A 22506-nucleotide genomic window follows, 5' to 3' on the forward strand; every position below is an offset into this window, starting at 1 on the left:
TATCACAGGATACTGAATATAGTTCCCTCTGTTATACAGTAGGACCTTGTGGTTTATCCATTCTATATACAATAGTTTGCATCTTATGATTTATCTTGTAATCAGTTGCTTCTTTGAAAGGCATCTCCCTGTCTTATCTACTACCTTATCTAACTTCACTCGAATTCATTGATATCTATTGGATATATGGATTCATCCATATCTAATAGGGAGCAGTTTCTTCAGCAGCCACTGTGTTTTGGTCCCATAGGTTGGCCTGGCAGTAGTGAATGGACAGCTCATGGCTGTAGGAGGTTTTGATGGCACAACGTACTTGAAGACCATTGAAGTTTTTGATCCTGATGCCAATACATGGAGGTAACCTTTAAGCTATGTTGCAAATCACCTCACTGCTGACTTGAAAATCATGGGCTTGAGATAAAACATGACCATCAAAATCAAGATGGTCAGTACACTGAATTACCTCTTGCAGTACTTTGAAAAGGGCTCAAAGTTACCCATATTCGATGGCTTATTTTGACTTCATTGCTCTAAAGTGGCTGACATCTTACAAAATTCCTCTCTTTGGTAACTGTCCAGTTTTATAATTAGAGGTAGCAAACACAGAAAAAACAATCTCCCCTCTAGCTCCGTCATGTTCAGCTGAGGAAACTAAATCACTGAGAAATAAAGAGACCTGCCTAAGCAAGTTAGTGACAGAGTTAGAATTAGAACCTAGACCTTTGGCTGTCAATCTGTCATTGCAATTTTTATGCCCAGGAAAAACAAATTGCAGTTACCATTTTAAAAATAATACTTTATTTCATTTTAAAACTGATTTTTTTCTCTTGAGTTTTAAAAATATTTAAATATGTTATTACTCTATTTTAAAGTCTAGTAAATTATAATAGTCACTTTTAGCAAGGAGGCTACATCTTACTTAAGAGTTCAAGTTAAGCTGTATTTATAGGCTTAATTTTACTTTGCTTTTAAATCCTTAATTGTCTAACAAATCCTTCCTAAATACTTAAGTAGTTCTTATAAATTCACATAAATTGGGTGACTCTTGCATTTATTTTAAATATTCAAAAACTTTTACAAATGTAGCAAAATTCTCTTAAACCTTTCAGCTTAAAATCCTAAGTCTAAATCTTTGCTCAATCACACATTTTAAACTTGATTCATAAAACTAATCTGATAGATGCTCTAATATGCCAAAGTCTCTTAAACAATACAAGTTTAAAAGGTCAAATATATAGTTAATTCTCATTTTTAATATAAAATATTAATAGTATGGATTGAGGTACTTTATATCTATACTAATATCTATTTTAAATACTAGCTTTTTAAAAAAAAAAGTTTTAGCTTCTAAGCAGTTCTTTCTCAGAGAATTGGGCTTATTTGCCTAAACACGTCTGGGGTAACCATCTCAGCGGCTGAGGTTGCACATAAACCACAGATGTCAGTCTGGATATGATATCTGAGGCAGAAGACATTCTGAAAGATTTTTCTCATGACGATGAAAGATAAGTTGACGTCTTTTATGGTCACTTTTATATTCCAGAAGGGGCAGTCTTGTAGTCCATTCCTGCTGCATTCTGAGTATACATTTTCTAATTTTGAGCCTGTAACTATCCACCCAGATTTTTTTCATTAGTATATAAGATTCAACTAATGAATTTACTGGGTTCTTTTTATAGTCTTCATCTCTGGGAAAGCCACAACTTTGACAGATATCTGAATGACATTCTTTGGATTCTGCATCTCTCTCATGCTCTGTATGGCTCAGTGGTCACAATACTAAAGTCAGACTAATAACACTGTAGCACTTTTTGCTTATACATCACATTTTCACAACCTTGTTCATGAAGTAAAGATTTACTGAGTGCTCTAGACCCTGGGGATACAGAAGTGAACAGAACAAAATTCCCTGCCCGCCTGGAGCTGACATTACAACGAGGGAGACAGTGCCATACCAGGAGTGGAAGTGCTATGGCAAATAGCAGAGAGGCAGGGAGTCCAGGGAGGATTATCCACTTTAAAAGGTGGCCCAGGGAGGCCCCACTGAAAAGGTAACATTTCAGCAAAACCTAATAGAGGTTAAGGGAAAGAGAATGGCAGGTTTTCATGAATAGGAGCCTCTCACTTGTGGTGTATTTTCTTCCATATACAGCTTTCTATTTTTAGTGGGAATCTGGGTAAGCATAATTTGGGAAGACAGCCAAGTTTATTCCTGACACTTAATGACTATGATCCTATGTAAGGACTTGTTTCTCATTAACTGTTACTAATATATGTTAGTAATATTTGACCAAGTAATATTCATGAAATTCTTAAGGACCATCTGTTGAGGGATTACTATATAAATTTTTGTAGTTACATATCCCAAATTTAAAGCCAATTTAAAATCAATACTTACAGTTGACAGAGGATCTAATATTCTTTTCCATGGAAATCCTTAATTTTGAAGGTGATCTTGTTCACATATCAAAAACTAGATGCAGACTTTATTTAATCATATCCAGCTTCGTTCCATAAAGGGTTTGAGAAGACTTCTAAGAGTACATACAAAAGGATAGAAATAAATAATTAAAGTTTAGGCAAAAGCAAAATGTGGGTGGGAAAATATTATAGCCAGGGTCAAAATTAGACACAAAAATGTAGAATATGTGATTCTGTGTAATTGTTATGAGTCAGTCTAGATGTAGAGTTATAAAGTTACAAGGCAAAATGGATATGGTGCTCTCTTAAAACAGTGTCCTATAAGAGAATTTCAGTCAATGTCTGAAATAATTCTGCTACTTGCCAGTGCTCAATTCCAGCTCCTACTCTTTGGAAGAGATGTATGAAGCTAAAAATATTAGTTGTGATATAAAACAAAGAATTTTGTTTTATTAACATCTACATTATGGAAGAAATAGTGCTTTTTCTATTTAGAAATATGATTGTGTTTCTTTCTTTACAGGTTATATGGCGGGATGAATTACCGTCGGCTTGGAGGTGGTGTAGGAGTTATAAAAATGACACATTGTGAATCCCATATATGGTGAACATATAGAAGACAGTCATGCATATGCTCCTCTGTATTGTGGAGAGCTTTGACTTTGGAGCTTTGTACAGCTCTAGAATACACTAAACAAATTTTATTCTTTGCCGGTGCCTCAACATGTGGAAAATACAAATACATTGAAAGTACTTCACCTGCAAGACGCCACCTTTGCACAATAATTTTCAGTTCTGTGCAGAAGAATATTTATTTTTGGTTTTAATTTATCATGGGATTTTTGTTGCTGGGTTTTTTGTTTTTTGTTTTTGTTTTGGGATTTAGCCTTCCTCCCACCAAAAGAGAAAAAAAGGAAAGACAAAAAAAAAATAAACAACCAAACATTTCAAGCAGTAAAACCTTATTTTTAAGATACTGATTAAGTTTGAAACTACTAATAAGGGAAGAGGTCTATATGGGATCTAGTTGTCAGTTCTAAGCACTCCATCCACAAGACTCCACTACGTACAGGAACTTACCAGTGACAAAGATAGGTATGCAAGGTGTGTTAGTTAGCCATCATTCTTGCACTAAGCACCAGAAGACTTGAAAATCTAAAAAACAAAGGAAACATCTCATTTAACTAGAACAATTCAAAAGAATATTAAATCAATAAGACCAGGACTCAGATGCCAAAGTTTTCATCAGTGGAAGCTCACATCTTGTTTCCTTCCTTATGGACTTGTTTGCCACTATAAAGTCTTTTTTGCAAATATTTCCATAGAGTTCCTGCTAGATCTAGAGCTCTGCTCAGTGCCTCTACAAAAACAGTATATGATTCTCATATACTGTCTTGAGAATCCCCCAGTAGAATCACGTGTAACTCTGCAAGTTTTTGCTCAAAAATGTTACTGACTGAAGCAACTTTACTTTCTATTTCCTACTGCTACTAAGGACCAGCAGGGAGAAATGTCCTCTCCCCAGCAGTGAATACTGTTAGGCAATTTACACTTGATGCTCAGGCCTGCTGAAGCTGAGGCTTACCTGTAATCACAGCCTCCAAGGGAATGAATTCTTCAATTCATGTAATAGTATGCTAACGAGTATAAAATCAGTTGAGGCATTTAATTAATAAAATCTTGGTTCTTTTATAAAAACTATATATCATTATCCTCATTCTATAAAGCCACTATTACCACTACTCTGAAATTGCACTTTCTGGTAAAAAGTTAACATTTTTAAGGAAAAAAAAGAATACAGATTTCAGTGGTTAAAGTGTTTTTGTTATTGTGATCATACACCAATTTTTTTCAGTGTGTCCTGCAGGAAAAGCTTTGAAAAAGACTTTAACCACAACCATATGGAATAACCTTCTCCCTCCCCTCACTACAAAAATGTTTGGCAACATTTGTGTTTACATTTAAAGATCATTTGCACCTTTATAAGGAAAAAAAATAAGTATTTGGTAAACAATTGTTTACATGCATCATTTATGCTTTTTTCTAGCATGTATAACTTTTTAAAATAAAGGTAGTACTTACCATAAAAAAATTTTGGTTAATGCTTTTTAATGCTTGTATCTTTGCTACTTAATTTAGATTTTCTGTTTCTATACCATTTACACTTCCTATTATAAAGTTATAAGTACTTACAACCTGAAGGAATAAAGGGATTGCCAGCTAGAATTATGAATTTTTATTATATATTTTATATAATAGTAGTATATTACCTAACCTCTAAACTTATTTTCTGGTGTGGGACTGGGAATCAAACGATTTTGAGCTAGAAGGGCTTTTAACAATCATCTGGTCCAGGGACTTCGCTGGTGGCACAGTGGTTAAGAACCCACCTGCCAACACAGGGGACACGGGTTCGAGCCCTGGTCTGGGAAGATCCTGCATGCCGCGGAGCAACAAAGCCTGTGCACCACAACTATTGAGCCTGCACTCCAGAGCCTGTGAGCCCCAACTACTGAGCCCACGTGCCTCAACTATGGAAGCCCGCACGCTTAGAGCCTGTGCTCCACAACAAGAGAAGCCACTGCAATGAGAAGCCTGCATGCCGCAACTAGAGAAAGCCCACGTGCAGCAATGAAGACCCAATGCAGACAAAAATAAATTAATTTAAAAATCATCATCATCATCAAGCTTCCCTGGTGGCGCAGTGGTTAAGAATCCTCCTGCCAATGCGGGGTACATGGGTTCAAGCCCTGGTCTGAGAAGATCCCACATGCCACAGAGCAATTAAGCCCATGTGCCACAACTACTGAGCCTGTGCTCTAGAGCCCTCGAGCCACAACTACCGAGTTCACGTGCCATAACTACTGAAGCCCACTGTGCCTAGAGCCTGTGCTCCACAACAAGAGAAGCCAATGCAATGAGAAGCCCAGGCACCACAATGAAGAGTAACCCCCACTCGCCGCAACTAGAGAAAGCCTGCGCACAGCAACAAAGACCCAACACAGCGAAAAGTAAGTAAATACAATTTTTTTTAATGGCTAAATAAAATCATCATCATCATCTGGTCTAAACCCATTTATTGCTCTGCTTTAAGACTGAAAACCAAGGAAGTCCTGCCTAAGCGTAAATAGTCAATGATAGAACCAACATTTTAAATCAGTTCCCCTAAACTCCTACTTCATTTCTCTTTCTATGCCACACAGCCACTACAGACCTACCTGAAACATGGCCTGAAACTAAATATACTAATAGACCTTAATTTTAAGGTCTGGTATGCAACATTGAAAAAGTATAAAAATTTTTATGAGATCATTATGGTACTGCATCACTAACAGTCAGTCTTCAAGACAAAATCACATATTTCCAAAGACTCTACTATTTCATATATTTGAAGAAAAGGAGGGGAATAGTAATAGCAACAAAATTCTACGGATTAGAATTTCCATAAGCAGGGAAGTCCCCAGTGAGAGCAATTCACATGGCAGTGATTCAAGAGTAGAGACCCAGAAACTATACCACTGGCCAAAGTAACCATCGCAGTCTAAAGGGTCTTTTTTTTCCTTACACTGAAGGTGCTCCAGTTTTATTGAGTTAAGTGTACTTATTCTATAAAAGACATTGGTGTAAAATAGAATATTTATTAAGTTATTTGCATAGTGATTTCCACAACACTATGAAGTAAACTTGGGTTGGGTTGGTGGTTATCTTCATTTTATAAATAAGTAAATTAAAGCTTAGAAAAGTTAAAATGACATGGTAGACACTGAACCTCAAATGCACATCCCGATTCCAAACCCATTCTTCTCTACAGTACTCTCCACATTCCCATTTCTAATGTCACTGTTCCCCAGTTCTGATCTCCAATATTTTACCTGCAAATATCTACACTGCAGAGACTAGTTCTTGACAACTGTGAAGTAGAAAAGGTCCCTCCTGAACAATATTTGAGTGAAAGTAGGGAAAAAGCATTTCAAACTTTATATTACCTTAGGAAACAGATGGGAAAAGAAAAAAAAATGGGATAAGCAAAGAGAGGAGAGAAGAAGGAAGAGGCAAAAACAGACCAGTAAACCCAAATATCACTGGCTGGTTGTCTAAGTAGTTTGTGACACTGGCTCTGTAAATTGCTTTGAGGTCTCTGTACTGGAAGTGACTGATAAGAATAGTTCCTAGAAATGACAAAACTCTTCAACTAGAGTTGTCTTAAGGGTCCTTAACAATAGTAACATTTAAGTTATTTAGTCATGGTTAGGAACTTGTACATGTAGAAGACGGATTGTATTATACTAACATTAAATATTCAGGGTGTTCCAATAACTGTCAGTAACCTATTAATATCCCTATCCTAGAAAGTTAGAATATTTACTAAAGGGATTCTGAATTCCTAGGAAAAGAGGACATGTATCTTCAGTGTGAATTTAGATCAATATACATTTGGACTCCTACTGAACAGAAACAGTCCCTGCCTTCAAAAAGCTTACAATTTCGAGTAGACCTTCAAGATGGCAGAGGAGTAAGACATGGAGATCACCTTCCTCCCCACAAATACATCAGAAATAACATCTACATGTAGAACAACTCCTACAGAACACCTACTGAATGCTAGCAGAAGACCTGAGGCTTCCCAAAAGGCAAGAAACTCCCCATGTACCTGGGTAGGGCAAAAGAAAAAAGAAAAAACAGAGACAATAGGGATGGGACCTGCACCTTGGGAGGGAGCTGTGAAGGAGGAAACGTTTCCACATGCTAGGAAGCCCCTTCACAGGCAGAGACTGCGGGTGGCTGAGGGGGAAAGCTTCGGAGCCACGGAGGAGAGTGCAGCAACAGGGATGCGGAGGGCAAAGCAGAGAGATTCCCGCACAGAGGATCGGTACTGACCAGCACTCACCAGCCCGAGAGGCTTGTCTGCTCACCCACTGGGGTGGGCAGGGGCTGGGAGCTGAGGCTCGGGCTTCGGAGGTCAGATCCCAGGGAGAAGACTGGGGTTGGCTGTGTGAACACAGCCTGAAGGGAGCTAGTGTGCCACAGCTAGCTTGGAGGGAGTCCGGGAAAAAGTCTGGAACTGCCTAAGAGGCAAGAGACCATTGTTTTGGGGTGCACGAGGAGAGGAGATTCAGAGCACTACCTAAATGAGATCCAGAGATGAGCACAAGCCACGGCTATCAGAACAGACACCAGAGATGGGCATGAAATGCTAAGGCTACTGCTGCACCCACCAAGAAGCCTGTGTGCAAGCACAAGTCACTATCCACATCTACCCTCCTGGGAGCCTGTGCAGCCTGCCACTGCCAGGGTCCCGTGATCCAGGGACAACTTCCCAGGAGAACACACAGCACACCTCAGGCTGTTGCAACTGCCACCGCAGGCTCAATCTGCATTCCGTACCCCTCCCTCCCCTTGGCCTGAGTGAGCCAGAGCCCCCGAATCAGCTACTACTTTAACCCCGTCCTGTCTGAGTGAAGAACAGACGCCCTCAGGCAACATACATGCAGAGGCGGTGCTATAATCCAAAGCTGAACCCCAGGAACTGTGCAAACAAAGAGGAGAAAGGGAAATCTCGCCCAGCAGCCTCAGGAGCAGCAGATTAAATCTCCACAATCTACTTGATGTACCCTGAGTCTGTGGAATACCTGAATAGACAACGAATCATCCCAAAATTGAGGCGGTGGGCCTTAGAAGCAACTGTAGACTTGGGGTTTGCTTTCTGCATCTAATTTGTTTCTGGTTTTATGTTTATCTTAGTTTAGTATTTAGAGTTTATTATCAGTGATAGATTTGTTTATTGATTTGGTTGCTCTCTTCCTTTTATATATATATATATTTTTTTTTTTCCTCCTCTATTTGTGAGTGTATATGTGTATGCTTCTTTGTGTGATTCTGTCTGTATAGCTTTGATTTTACCATTTGTCCTGGGGTTCTGTCTGTCCGTTTTTTTGTTTGTTTGTTTGTTTTTTAATATAGATTTTAGTGCTTGTTATCATGGTGGATTTATTTTTTGGTTAGGATGCTCTCTTCTTTCCTTTTATTACTTTTTAATTATTTTTATTTTATTTTATTTTTTTCCATTTTTTTTTTTAAGTTTATTTATTTATTTTTTTAATTAGTTTCTGCTTTATAACAAAGTGAATCAGTCATACATATACATCTGTTCCCACATCCCTTCCCTCATGCATCTCCCTCCCTCCCACCCTCCCCATCCCATCCCTAATTATTTTTATTTTTAATAATTTTTCTTACTTTTTATTTTAATAACTATATTTTATTTTATTTTATTTTTTTTATTTTTTTCTCCCTTTTCCTCTGAGCCGTGTGACAGACAGGGTCTTCATGCTCTGGCAGGGTGTCAGGCCTGAGCCTCTGAGTGGGGGAGCCCAATTCAGGACATTGGTCTACCAGAGTCCACCAGGCTACATGTAATATCAAATGGCAAAAGCTCTCCCAGAGATCTCCAACTCAACGTTAAGACCCAGCTCCACTCAATGACCGGCAAGCTACAGTGCTGGACACCCAATGCCAAACAACTAGCAAGAAAGGAATACAACCCCATCCATTAGCAGAGAGGCTGCTTAAAATCATAATAAGGTCACAGACACCCCAAAACACACCACCGGACGCAGTCCTGCCCACCAGAAAGACAAGATCCAGCCTCATCCACAAGAACACAGGCAGCAGTCCCCTCCACCTGGAAGCTTACACAACCCACTGAACCAACCTCAGCCACTGGGGGCAGACACCAAAAACAAGGGGAACTACGAACCTGCAGCCTGTGAAAAGGAGACTCCAAACACAGTAAGTTAAGTAAAATGAGAAGACAGAGAAACACACAACAGAAGAAGGAGCAAGGTAAAAAACCCACCCAACCAAACAAATGAAGAGGAAATAGGCAGTCTACCTGAAAAAGAATTCAGAGTAATGATAGTAAAGATGATCCAAAATTGTGGAAATAGAATGGAGAAAATACAAGAAACATTTAACAAGGACCTAGAAGAACTAAAGAGCAAATAAACAATGATGAACAACACAATAAATGAAATTTAAAATTCTCTAAAAGGAATCAATAGCAAAATAACTGAGGCAGAAGAACGGATAGTGACCTGGAAGATAAAATAGTGAAAATAACTACCGCAGAGCAGAATAAAGAAAAAAGAATGACAGAGACCTCTGGGATAACATTAAATGCACCAACATTCGAATTATAGGCGTCCCAGAAGAAGAGAAAAAGAAAGGGACTGAGAAAGTATTTGAAGAGATTATAGTTGAAAACTTCCCTAATATGGGAAAAGAAATAGTCAATCAAATCCAGGAAGCGCAGAGTCGCATACAGGATAAATCCAAGGAGAAACATCCCAAGACACGTATTAATCAAACTATCAAAAATTAAATACAAAGAAAAAATATTAAAAGCAGCAAAGGAAAAACAACAAATAACATACAAGGGTATCCCCATGAGGTTAACAGCTGACCTTTGAGAAGAAACTCTGCAAGGCAGGAGGGAGTGGCAGGACATATTTAAAGTGATGAAAGGGAAAAACCTACAACCAACATATTCTATCCAGCAAGGATCTCATTCAGATTTGATGGAGAAATTAAAACGTTTACAGACAAGCAAAAGCTCGGAGAATTCAGCACCACCAAACCAGCTGTACCACAAATGCTAAAGGAACTTCTCTAGGCAGGAAACACAAGAAAAAGAAAAGACCTACAATAACAAACCCAAAACAATTAAGAAAATGGTAAGAGGAACATACATATTGATAACTACCTTAAATGTAAATGGATTAAATGCTCCAATCAAAAGACATAGAATGGCTGAATGGATACAAAAACAAGACCCATACATATGCGGTCTACAAGAGACCCACTTCAGACCTAGGGACACATACAGACTGAAAGTGAGGGGATGGAAAAAGATATTCCATGCAAATGGAAATCAAAAGAAAGCTGGAGTAGCAATTCTCATATCAGATAAAATAGACTTTAAAATAAAGATTATTACAAGAGACAAAGAAGGACACTACATAATGATCAAGGGATCAATCCAAGAAGATAGAACAATTGTAAATCTTTACGCACCTAACACAGGAGCACCTCAATACATAAGGCAAACGCTAAGAGCCATAAAAGGGGAAATCGACGGTAACACAATCATAGCAGGGGACTTTAACACCCCACTTTCACCAATGGACAGATCATCCAAAATGAAAATAAATAAGGAAACACAAGCTTTAAATGAGACATTAAACAAGATGGACTTAATTGACATTTCTAGGACATTCCATCCAAAAACAACAGAATACACTTTCTTCTCAAGTGCTCATGGAACATTCTCCAGGATAGATCATATCTTGGGTCACAAATCAGGCCTTGGAATATTTAGGAAAATTGAAATCGTATCAAGTATCTTTTCCGACAACAACGCTATGAGACTAGATATCAATTAAAGGAAAAAGTCTGTAAAAAATACAAATACATGGAGCCTAAAGAATACACTATTAAATAACCAAGAGATCACTGAAGAAATCAAAGAGGAAATCAAAAAATACCTAGAAAGAAATGACAATGAAAACATGACAATCCAAAACCTATGGGATGCAGCAAAAGCAGTTCTAAGAGGGAAGTTGATACCAATACAACCCTACCTCAAGAAACTACAAACATCTCAAATAAACAACCTAAACTTACAACTAAAGCAATTAGAGAAAGAACAAAAAGCCCAAATTTAGCAGAAGGAAAGAAATCATAAAGATGAGATCAGAAATAAATGAAAAAGAAATGAAGAAAACAATAGCAAAGATCAATAAAACTAAAAGCTGGTTCTTTGAGAAGATAAACAAAATTGATAAACCATTAGCCAGTCTCATCAAGAAAAAAAGGGAGAAGACTCAAATCAATAGAATTAGAAATGAAAAAGGAGGGCTTCCCTGGTGGCACAGTGGTTAAGAATCCACCTGCCAACACAGGGGACACGGGTTCGAGCCCCGGTCTGGGAAGATCCCACATGCCGTGGAGCAACTAAGCCCGTGCGCCACAACTACTGAGCCTGCGCTCTAGAGCCTGTGAGCAACAACTATTGAGCCCACGTGCCACAACTACTGAAGCCTGTGTGCCTAGAGCCTGTGCTCCGCAACAAGAGAAGCCACCGCAACGAGAAACCCATGCAACCCAACGAAGAGTAGCCCCCACTCTCCGCAACTAGAGAAAAACCCGTGCCCAGCAACGAAGACCTAACGCAGCCAGAAAAATGAATAAAATAAAAAATTTTTTTAAATGGGGGGGGGAGAAACATTAATTCATTCATGTGTTTAGTGAAAGGGGCTAAAAATGTTTAAAAAAAAAGAAAGAAATGAAAAAGAAGAACAACTAACACTGCAGAAATACAAAGGATAATAAGAGATTACTACAAGCAACTATATTGCAACACAATGCACAAGCTGGAAGAAATGGACAAATTCTTAGAAAAGCACAAGCTTCCGAGACTGAACCAGGAAGAAATAGAAAATATAAACAGACCAATCACAAGCACTGAAATTGAAACTGTGATAAAAAATCTTCCAACAAACAAAAGCCCAGGACCAGATGGCTTCACAGGTGAATTCTATCAAACATTTACAGAAGAACTAACACCTAACCTTCTCAAACTCTTCCAAAATACAGCAGAGGGAGGAACACTCCCAAACTCATTCTACAAGGCCACCATCACCCTGATACCAAAACTAGACAAAGATGTTACAAAGAAAGAAAAATACAGGCCAATATCACTGATGAACATAGATGCAAAACTCCTCAACAAAATACTAGCAAACAGAATCCAACAGCACCTTAAAAGGATCATACACCATGATCAAGTGGGGTTTACCCCAGGAATGCAAGGATTCTTTGATATACGCAAATCAATCAATGTGATAAAACATATTAACAAATTGAAGGAGAAAAACCATATGATTATCTCAGCAGATGCAGAAAAAGCTTTCAACAAAATTCAACACCCATTTATGATAAAAACCCTCCAGAAAGTAGGCATAGAGGAAACTTACCTAAACATATTAAAGGCCATATGTGACAAACCCACAGCCAACATCATCCTCAATAGTGAAAAACTGAAACCATTTCCTCCAAGATCAGGAACAAGACAAGGTTGTCCACACTCACCACTGTTATTCAACATAGTTTTGGAAGTTTTAGCCACAGCAGTCAGAGAAGAAAAAGAAATAAAAAAGGAAGCCAAATTGGGAAAAAAGAAGTAAAGCTGTCACTGTTTGCAGATGACATGATACTATACATAGAGAATCCTAAAGATGCTACTAGAAAACTACTAGAGTTAATCAATGAATTTGGTAAAGTACAGGATACAAAATTAATTCATAGAAACCTCTTCCATTCCTATACACTAATGATGAAAAATCTGAAAGAGAAATTCAAGAAACACTCCCATTTACCATTGCAACAAAAAGGATAAAATACCAAGGAATATAGGGGCAAGACGGGAATAAAGATGCAGATCTGCTGGAGAGGGTGTGGAAAAAAGGGAACACTCTTGCACTGCTGGTGGGAATGTGAATTGGCACAGCCACTATGGAGAACAGTATGGAGGTTCCTTAAAAAACTACAAATAGAACTACCATATGACCCAGCAATCCCAATACTGCACATATACCCTGAGAAAACCATAATTCAAAAAGAGTCATGTACCAAAATGTTCACTGCAGCTCTATTTATAATAGCCAAGAGATGGAAGCAACCTAAGTGTCCATCATCGGATGAGTGGATAAAGAAGATGTGGCACATATATACAATGGAATATTACTCAGCCATAAAAAGAAACGAAACTGAGCTATTTGTAATGAGGTGGATAGACCTAGAGTCTGTCATACAGAGTGAAATAAGTCAGAAAGAGAAAGACAAATACCGTATGCTAACACATATACATGGAATTAAAAAAAAATGTCATGAAGAACCTAGGGGTAAAATGGGAATAAAGACACAGACCTACTAGAGAATGGACTTGAGGATATGGGGAGGAGGAAGGGTAAGCTGTGACAAAGCGAAAGAGAGGCATGGACATATATACACTACCAAACGTAAGGTAGATAGATAGTGGGAAGCAGCCGCAGAGCACAGGGAGATCAGCTCGGTGCTTTGTGACCGCCTGGAGGGGTGGGATGGGGAGGGTGGGAGGGAGGGAGATGCATGAGGGAAGGGATGTGGGAACAGATGTATATGTATGACTGATTCACTTTGTTATAAAGCAGAAACTAATAAAATAAAATAAAATAAAATTAAATTAAATTTAAAAAGATGTGGCACATATATAAAATGGAATATTACTCAGCCATAAAAAGAAATGAAATTGAGTTATTTGTGGTGAGGTGGATGGACCTAGAGTCTGTCATACAGGATGAAGTAACTCAGAAAGAGAAAGACAAATACCGTATGCTAACACATATATATGGAATCTAAGAAAAAAAAAAGGTCATGAAGAACCTAGGGGTAAGACAGGAATAAAGACACAGACCTACTAGAGAATGGACTTGAGCATATGGGGAGGGGGAAGGGTAAGCTGGGACAAAGTGAGAGAGTGGCATGGACATATATACACTACCAAATGTAAAATAGATAGCTAGTGGGAAGCAGCCGCATAGCACAGGGAGATCAGCCCGGTGCTTTGTAACCACCTAGAGGGATAGGATAGGGAGGGTGGGAGGGATGGAGATGCAAGAGGGAAGAGATATGGGGACATATGTATATGTATAACTGATTCACTTTGTTATAAAGCAGAAACTGACACACCATTTGTAAAGCAATTATACTCTAATAAAGATGTTAAAAAATATACCAAGGAAAAAACCTACCTAAGGAGACAAAAGACCTATATGCAGAAAACTATAAGACTGATGAAAGAAATTAAAGATGACACAAACAGATGGAGAGATATACCATGTTCTTGGATGGGAAGAATCAACATTGTGAAAATGACTACCCAAAGCAATCTACATATTCAGTGCAATACCTATCAAACTACCAATGGAATTTTTCACAGAACTAGAACAAAAAATTTCACAATTTGTAAGGAAACACAAAAGATATGAATAGCCAAAGCAATCTTGAGACAGAAAAATGGAGCTGGAGGAATCAGACTCCCTGACTTCAGACTATACTACAAAGTTACAGTAATCAAGATAGTATGGTACTAGCACAAAAACAGAAATATAGATCAATGGAACAGCATAGAAAGCGCAGAAATAAACCCACGCACATATGGTCACCTTGTTTTTGATAAAGGAGTCAAGAATATACAATGGAGAAAAGACAGCCTCTTCAATAAATGGTGCTGGAAAAACTGGACAGGGACATGTAAAAGAATGAAATTAGACCATTCCCTTACACCATACACAAAAATAAACTCAAAATGGATTAAAGACCTAAATGTAAGGCCAGACACTATCAATCTCTTAGAGGAAAACATAGGCAGAACACTCTATGACATAAATCACAGCAAGATCCTTTTGGACCCACCTCCTAGAGAAATGGAAATAAAAACAAAAATAAACAAAAGGGACCTTATGAAACTTAAAAGCTTTTGCACAGCAAAGGAAACCATAAACAAGACAAAAAGACAACCCTCAGAATGGGAGAAAATATTTGCAAATGATGCACTGACAAAGGATTAATCTCCAAAATTTACAAGCAGCTCTTGCAGCTGAATATCAAAAAAACAAACAACCCAATCCAAAAATGGGCAGAAGACCTAAATAGACATTTCTCCAAAGATATACAGATTGCCAACAAACACATGAAAGGATGCTCAACATCACTAATCATTAGAGAAATGCAAATCAAAACTACAATGAGGTATCACCTCACACCAGTCAGAATGGCCATCACCACAAAATCTACAAACAATAAATCCTGGAGAGGGTGTGGAGAAAAGGGAACCCTCTTGCACTGTTAGTGGGAATGTAAATTGATACAGTCACTATGGAGAACAGTATGGAGGTTCCTTAAAAAACTAAAAATAGAAGTACTATACGACCCAGCAATCCCACTACTGGGCATATACCCTGAGAAAAGCATAATTCAAAGAGTCATGTACCACAATGTTTATTGCAGCTCTATTTACAATAGCCAGGGCATGGAAGCAACCTAAGTATATACATTGACAGATGAATGGATAGAGAAGATGTGGCACATATATACAATGGATTATTACTCAGCCATAAAAATAAACGAAATTGAGTTATTTGTAGTGAGGTGGATGGACCTAGAGACTGTCATACAGAGTAAAGTAAGTTAGAAAGAGAAAAATACCGTATGCTAACACATATATATGGAATCTAAAAAAAGAAAAAAAAAAGGTTCTGAAGAACCTAGGGGCAGGACAGGAATAAAGATGCAGATGTAGGGAATAGACTGGAGGACATGGGGAGGGGGAAGAGATAGCTGGGACGAAGTGAGAGAGTGGCATGGACATATATATACTACCAAATATAAAATAGCTAGTGGGAAGCAGTTGCATAGCACAGGGAGATCAGCTTGGTGCTTTGTGACCACCTGGAGGGGTGGGATAGGGAGGGTGGAGGGAGGGAGATGCAAGAGGGAGGAGATATGGAGATATATGTGTACGTATAGCTGATTCAGTTTGTTATAAAGCAGAAACTAACACACCATTGTAAAGCAATTATACTCCAATAAAGATGTTAAAAAAGGGCTTCCCTGGTGGCGCAGTGGTTGAGAGTCCGCCTGCCGATGCAGGGGACACGGGTTCGTGCCCCGGTCTGGGAAGATCCCACATGCCGCAGAGCGGCTAGGCCCGTGAGCCATGGCTGCTGAGCCTGCGCATCCGGAGCCTGTGCTCTGCAAGGGGAGAGGCCACAACAGTGAGAGGCCCGCCTACCGCAAAAAAAAAAAAAAAAAAAAAAAAAAAAGATGTTAAAAAAGAAAAAAAGCTTACAGTTTCAAACTTTGAGTTTGATTAGTGGTTCTCAAAGTGAACCCTGAAGTCCTCAAGATTCTTTCAGAGTATCCATGAGTCAAAGCTTTTTCCTTAGTAATCCTAGGAAGTTTCTTGCCTTTTTTTTTGTCTTTACTGTGATGACATTTGCACTGATGATGCAAAAACAATGGTAGATAAAGTTGCTGAGGTGTTCGCACAGTTCAAGGCAATGGCACCAAACTGTACTACTAGTTATAATATTCACCACCATCCACACTTACAGTTCAAAAAAGAAAAGTCAATTTCACCTAAGATATCTCAACCCTTAGATATATGAAACATGGCTGCTGCATACCAAAAGAGTGATTGTCACAAGAAAAATCTTTGTGTGATTGTTTTCAGTTGCAAGCTGAACAAGCCACTTCTTTTTGGAAGAATGACTGACAGACAAAGTTATTCAGACTTGGGTGTTGGTGGACATTTTGTGGAAAATGAACGCAGTGAGGCTGTCACTTCAAGGAAAACAACTGACTGCATTTTATCGTCAACGATAAAATTCTAGCTTTCAAGAGAAAATTAGAATTTTGTGAAAGTTGTATGGACCACTGTGGTAGTTAATTTTATGTGTCAAGTTGACTTGCCTAAAGGATGCCCAGATAGCTGGTAAAACATTTTTTCTTGGTGTGTCTGTGAAGACGTTTCTAGAAGAGATTAGCATTTGATTCAGTAGACTGAGTAGATTTCCACACTCACCAATATGGGCAGACATCATCCAATCTGTTTGGGGCCATATGGAACAAGAGGAAAAGATGGCAGAATTCTCTCTCTCTTCTTGAGCTGGGATGTCCATCTTTTCCTGCCCTCGAACATCAGAGCTCCTAGTTCTCAGGCCTTCAGACTTGGACTGCATTATACTGCTGTCTTTCCTCGTTCTCCAGCTTGCAGAGGCAGACTGTGGGACTGCTCAGCTTCCAGAACTGCACGCAACAGTTCCTATAATAAATAGATAGATAGGGACTTCCCTGGTGGTCCAGTGTTAAGACTCTGTGCTCCCAATGCAGGGGGCCCAGGTTCGATTCCTGGTCAGGGAACTAGGTCCCACATGCTGCAACTAAAGATCCTACACATGGCAACGGAGACCCAGCACAGCCAAATAAATAAATAAATAAATATTTAAAAAATTAGCTAGCTAGCTAGCTAGCTTGATGACAGATGATGAGAGATAGATAGATGATAGATAGATAGATAGATAGATAGATAGATAGATAGATAGATAGATGATAGATATAGATCCTTGGTCAGGGAACTAGATCCCGCATGCCACAAATAAGAATCCGCATGCTGCAAGTAAGACCTGGTGCAGCCAAATAAACAAATAAATAAATAAATAGTCTGGCAGGGTGTAGACTGGAAGACTGATCAGAAAGCAAGTTATAGCTGAAAAAGGTTTGAAAGACAGGGTAGTTTTGCTAAGTAGCAAGAGTGGAAAGGGCATTCCAGACAGAGTAGCATGTGCAAGATATACAGAATATAGTCAATGAGACAAAATGGACTGTTTGGGGAAATCAAAGCAGTTTGGTTTATCAGGAGAATCAAATGAAAAAAGGCAAGTGTCCAGAAATAAGACAGGAGGAGCAGGCAGCCGGCAGGTACCATCATAAAGGACCTCATTGCCAATAGTTTCCTCTCTTAGCTTTCTTTTCTGATGTTTATTCCCCAAGTCTTTTTTTCCGTGTGGGTGTGGTGGCTAGGTTCCAAGATGCCCCTAGTGATCCCTGCCTTCTGATCTCTGTGTAATCCCCTACTGCACTGCGCTAAGGTTGGTCTGGTCTGTGAGTCTAATTGTATGCTACAAAAGTGATGGTATGTCACTTCCAGATTAGGTTATAAGAGACCCTGCTTTCATATTGGGTGTCTTTCTCTCCCTCTCATCTCTCACTCTGGGAGAAGCAAACACATGAAAAAAAAGAATATAACAAATCCACGAATGCCCATGTACCCACCATCCAGCTTCAATTTTTGTTAATACTTTGCTAATCTTGTTTTATCTATTCCTTCCCACTCTCACTTCTCCCACCATCACTGGAATATTTTAAAGCAAATCCCAGGCATCATGTTATTTCACTCACACTTGAATATTTAATTTTTACATATAAGGTCTACTAACAATAACACTATCACATCTGATAAAATTCACAATTCTTTAACATCACCTAATACCCAGTCCATATTAAAATTTCCCTAATTATCATTTTACTTATGTTTACAATTATACCTTGGAGTTTGCTTTTTTCCTGTCCTTCCATTTGCTTATTTGGTTAAATTGCTTTTTTGTTCCTTTGCTCAATCATTTTTGGAAATTCTTCTATAGCCTCTGTAGTCTCTATTCTATGTATATGTGTGTATCACCCCATTGTAAAAGAAGCAGTCAAACTTACATTTCTCTATAAAGATATTGAAATTAAATAATATTTAGAAATACTTCTTAAGGACATATGTAATACCTGGACAGCCCATTATGTCCCTTGTGTCATTGTTGTCATACATTTCACTTATATATAGACATATATAAATACATGTTTATATGTATATAATTTATATTATGTAATATATTTATATATAAACACATACTTATGTATATTATATATAAGCATAATCAAATATTGTTGTATTATTATTTTGAACAAACTGTCATGTTATATCAATTAAGAATAAGAAAAATAAAATTTTTTACTTTACCTTCGCTTATTCCTTCTTTGATGTTCTTCATTACTTCATACAGATCCAAGTTTCTGACATATATTATTTTCCTTCTCTCTGAAGAACTTCTTTTAACATTTCTTGCAAGGAAGTTCTACTGATGACAAATTTCAACTTTCACTTGTCCAGGAAAATATTTGTGTTTCCTTCACTTTTGAAAGATAATTTCACAGAATTCTAGGTTGCTGGGGTTTTTTTTTTTTAACACTCCACACACAGTCTTCTTGCTTGCACAGTTTCTGAGGAGAAGTCAGATGTAATTCTTATCTTTGTTACTCTATAGGTAAGGTGTTTTCTTCCCTCTAGCTTCTTTCAGGATTTTTTCCTCATCTTTGACTTTCTGTAGTTTGAATATTATATGCCTCAATACAGTTTATTTGTTTTTTGTTTTTTGTTTTTTTATCCTGCTTGGAGTTCTCTGAGCTCCCTTGATCTGTGGTTTGGTGTCTGGCATTAATTTGAAGAAATTCTCAGTCATTATTGTTTCCAATATTTCTTCTGTTTCTTTCTCTCTCCTGGTATTCTCATTGTGTGTTAACAGTTGAATCTTGAACACAGGTTAGGGGCACCAACCCTCCACACAGTCGAAAATCCATATATAATTATAGTTGGCCCTCCATACACACAATTCCTCCATATCCATGGTTCCTCTGTATCTGCAGTTCCACATCTACAGATTCAACCAAACTTGGATCACATAGTACTATAGTATTTACTATTGAAAAAAATCTGTGTATAAGTGAACCAGCATAGTTCAAACCCATGTTGTTCAGAGTCAACTGTATGTTATACCTTTTGCAGTTGTCCCACAGACCTTGGCTATTGGTTTGTTTGGGTTTCTTTCTTCAATCTTTGCTCTCTTTGCTTTTCAAGAATTCTATTGATATATTCTCTAGCTCAGAGATTCTTTCCTCAGGTGTGTCATCTACTAACAAGCCTGCCAAAGGCATTCTTTTTTTTTGGCTACGTTGTGTCTTTGTTGCTGTGTGCAGGTTTTCTCTAGTTGCAGCGAGCAGGGGCTACTCTTCTTTGCCGTGCGTGGGCTTCTCATTGCGGTGGCTTCTCTTATTGCTGAGCATGGGCTCTAGGGTGCACAGGCTCAGTAGTTGTGGTGCACGGGCTTAGTTGCTCTGCGGCATGTGGGATCTTCCTGGACCAGGGATCAAACCTGTGTCCCCTGCATCGGCAGGTGGACTCTCAACCACCGCCCCACCAGGGAAGCCCAGAAAAGAACATTTTTAACCTTATAAAGGACATCTATGAAAATCCTACAGCTAACAGCATATTTAATGGTGAAATATACTTTCCCACTAAGATCAAGTGCAAGATAAGACTGTACATTCTCACTACCTCTACCTGCCATTGAATTGGCAATTCTAGCCATGGCAATTTGGCAAGAAAAAGAACTAAAAGGCATCCAGATTGAAATTAAGAAGTAAAACTGTCTTTTTTCAATGGCATGAATCTTATATATAGAAAATCTGAAGGAGTTCACTGAAAAAGCTACTAGAATAAACAAGTTCAGCAAGATCATAGGATACAAGAGCAATATACAAAATCAATTATATTTCTATACACTAGCAACAAACAATCCAAAAATGAAATTAAGGAAACAATTCCATTCTCAATAGCATAAAAAACAATTTAGTAATAAATTTAACAAAAGAAAGTGCAAAACTTGGACACTGAAAACAATAAAACATTGTTGAAGAAAAGTTTGAAAGATTTAAATAAATGGAAAGATATCACGCATTCACAGATTGGAAGACTAATATCATTATGAGGGCAATGCTCTCCAAACTGATCTACAGATTCAAGGCAATTACTATCAAAATCCCAGCTTTTTTACAAAGATTGACCAACTGATCCTAAAATTCTTATGAAAATGCAAAAAACCAAGAAGAGTCAAAACAATCTTGAAAAAAGGACAAAGCTGAAAAACTCACCTTCCTGATTTCAAAACACAGTACAAAGCTACAGTAATCAAGACAGTGTGGTACTGGTATAAGGACTGACATTTAGATCAGTGAAATAGAATTGGGTCCAGAAATACACCCAAACATCTATGGCCACTGATTTTTAAGAAAGGTAACACAATTCAATGGGAAAAAGATAGCCTTTTCAGTAACTGATGCTGGAACAAATGAATATCTGTATGCAAAATGATGAATCTGAATGCTTACCTCACACCATACATAAAAATTAACTCAAAATGGATTACAGATCTAAATTTAAGAGTTAAAATTATAAAATGCTTAGAAGAAAACATAGGAGTAAATCTTTGGGACCTTGAACTAAGCAATGATTTCTTAGATACAACACCCAAAGTACAAGAAACAAAAGGAAAACTTTGACAGATTGGGCTTCATCAAAATTAAAATTTGCATTTCAAAAATAAATGAGTTCATTCTGATATTTCCAATTCAAAGTTAATATTACAGAGTTTCTACTTAACTTACTTGATTTTATAATTGTATATTTTTTCTCTTACAATGTTAGAAATCTTGGTTTCTAACATTGTTATAATTACATATATTTTATCCTGTTATGAAAAGTGGTAAAATAACAATACCAATATTATTAAAAATAAGATAACTCAATGCAATTTAAGATTCCTTTGCTGCTCTTCTTTTACTAGGATATAGCCCACTGATGATATACAGTCAAATTACAAGGATTTAGAGATACTAAAAATGATTCTTTGTGTGATTATGGTCTGAACATAATATAGTTAGGTTCATTTGTTTTCAATTTTTAAGGATTGCTTTTCTTTCTTTTTGATCTAATTTTGTTTCATAATTACATAAAACACTTATATGGTTCCAAACTATAAACAAGGAACATTCAGATGAGTCCTTTCATTCCTGTCCCCTCTATGCAGTTGGTTCCCATCATCCCATTAGCAATCACTTTTACTAGTTTTTGGTTTTTCCTTCCAATGTTTTTGTAGGGAAATATATACACATACTCATATTCCACCCCCATTCCTTCCATAAAAGATAGCATACTATACACTCTATCCTCATCTTGCTCTTTCACATAACAATATATCCTAGAGAGAACTCCATGGCAATATTAGCTATCTTCCTCAAACCCTTTTATAATTACACAGTAGTAGTTCATTGTGCAGCTATACCATAATTTATTCAACCAATCCCTCTCTGATGAGCATTTGGATTGTTTTTAGTCTTGCTATTACAAATACTGTTGGAATAAATAGACTCGTTCCTGCTTCATTTTATATTTTTGCTAGTGAATTTTGGGGACAGAATCCCAGAAATGGGATTACTAGTCAAAGGGTAAATCACACATAATTTTGTTAGATATTGCTAACTTCTCCATGAGGTTGTACCATTTCTAACAACATTTTACCTGTTTTCCCTTTTCCACTCTTG

The 22506-nt window shown here is 37.7% G+C and overlaps 1 protein-coding gene across 2 annotated transcripts in view; it reads left to right on the forward strand.

Moving 5' to 3' along the window:
- Nucleotides 1-4527, forward strand: part of KLHL20 (kelch like family member 20) — a 77479-nt gene extending 72952 nt beyond the window's left edge. For both annotated transcript variants that reach the window (XM_081254576.1, XM_081254577.1), the window contains 2 exons: nucleotides 251-357; nucleotides 2945-4527. In XM_081254576.1, the coding sequence (XP_081110702.1) occupies nucleotides 251-357; nucleotides 2945-3029 (192 nt within the window). In that variant the 3' untranslated portion in view covers nucleotides 3030-4527. The remainder of the gene's footprint in view (nucleotides 1-250; nucleotides 358-2944) is intronic.
- The last annotated feature ends 17979 nt before the right edge of the window (nucleotides 4528-22506 follow it).

This window comes from Mesoplodon bidens (genome assembly GCF_964165515.1).
Source record: "Mesoplodon bidens genome assembly, chromosome: 2".
Classification (NCBI taxonomy): domain Eukaryota; kingdom Metazoa; phylum Chordata; class Mammalia; order Artiodactyla; family Ziphiidae; genus Mesoplodon; species Mesoplodon bidens.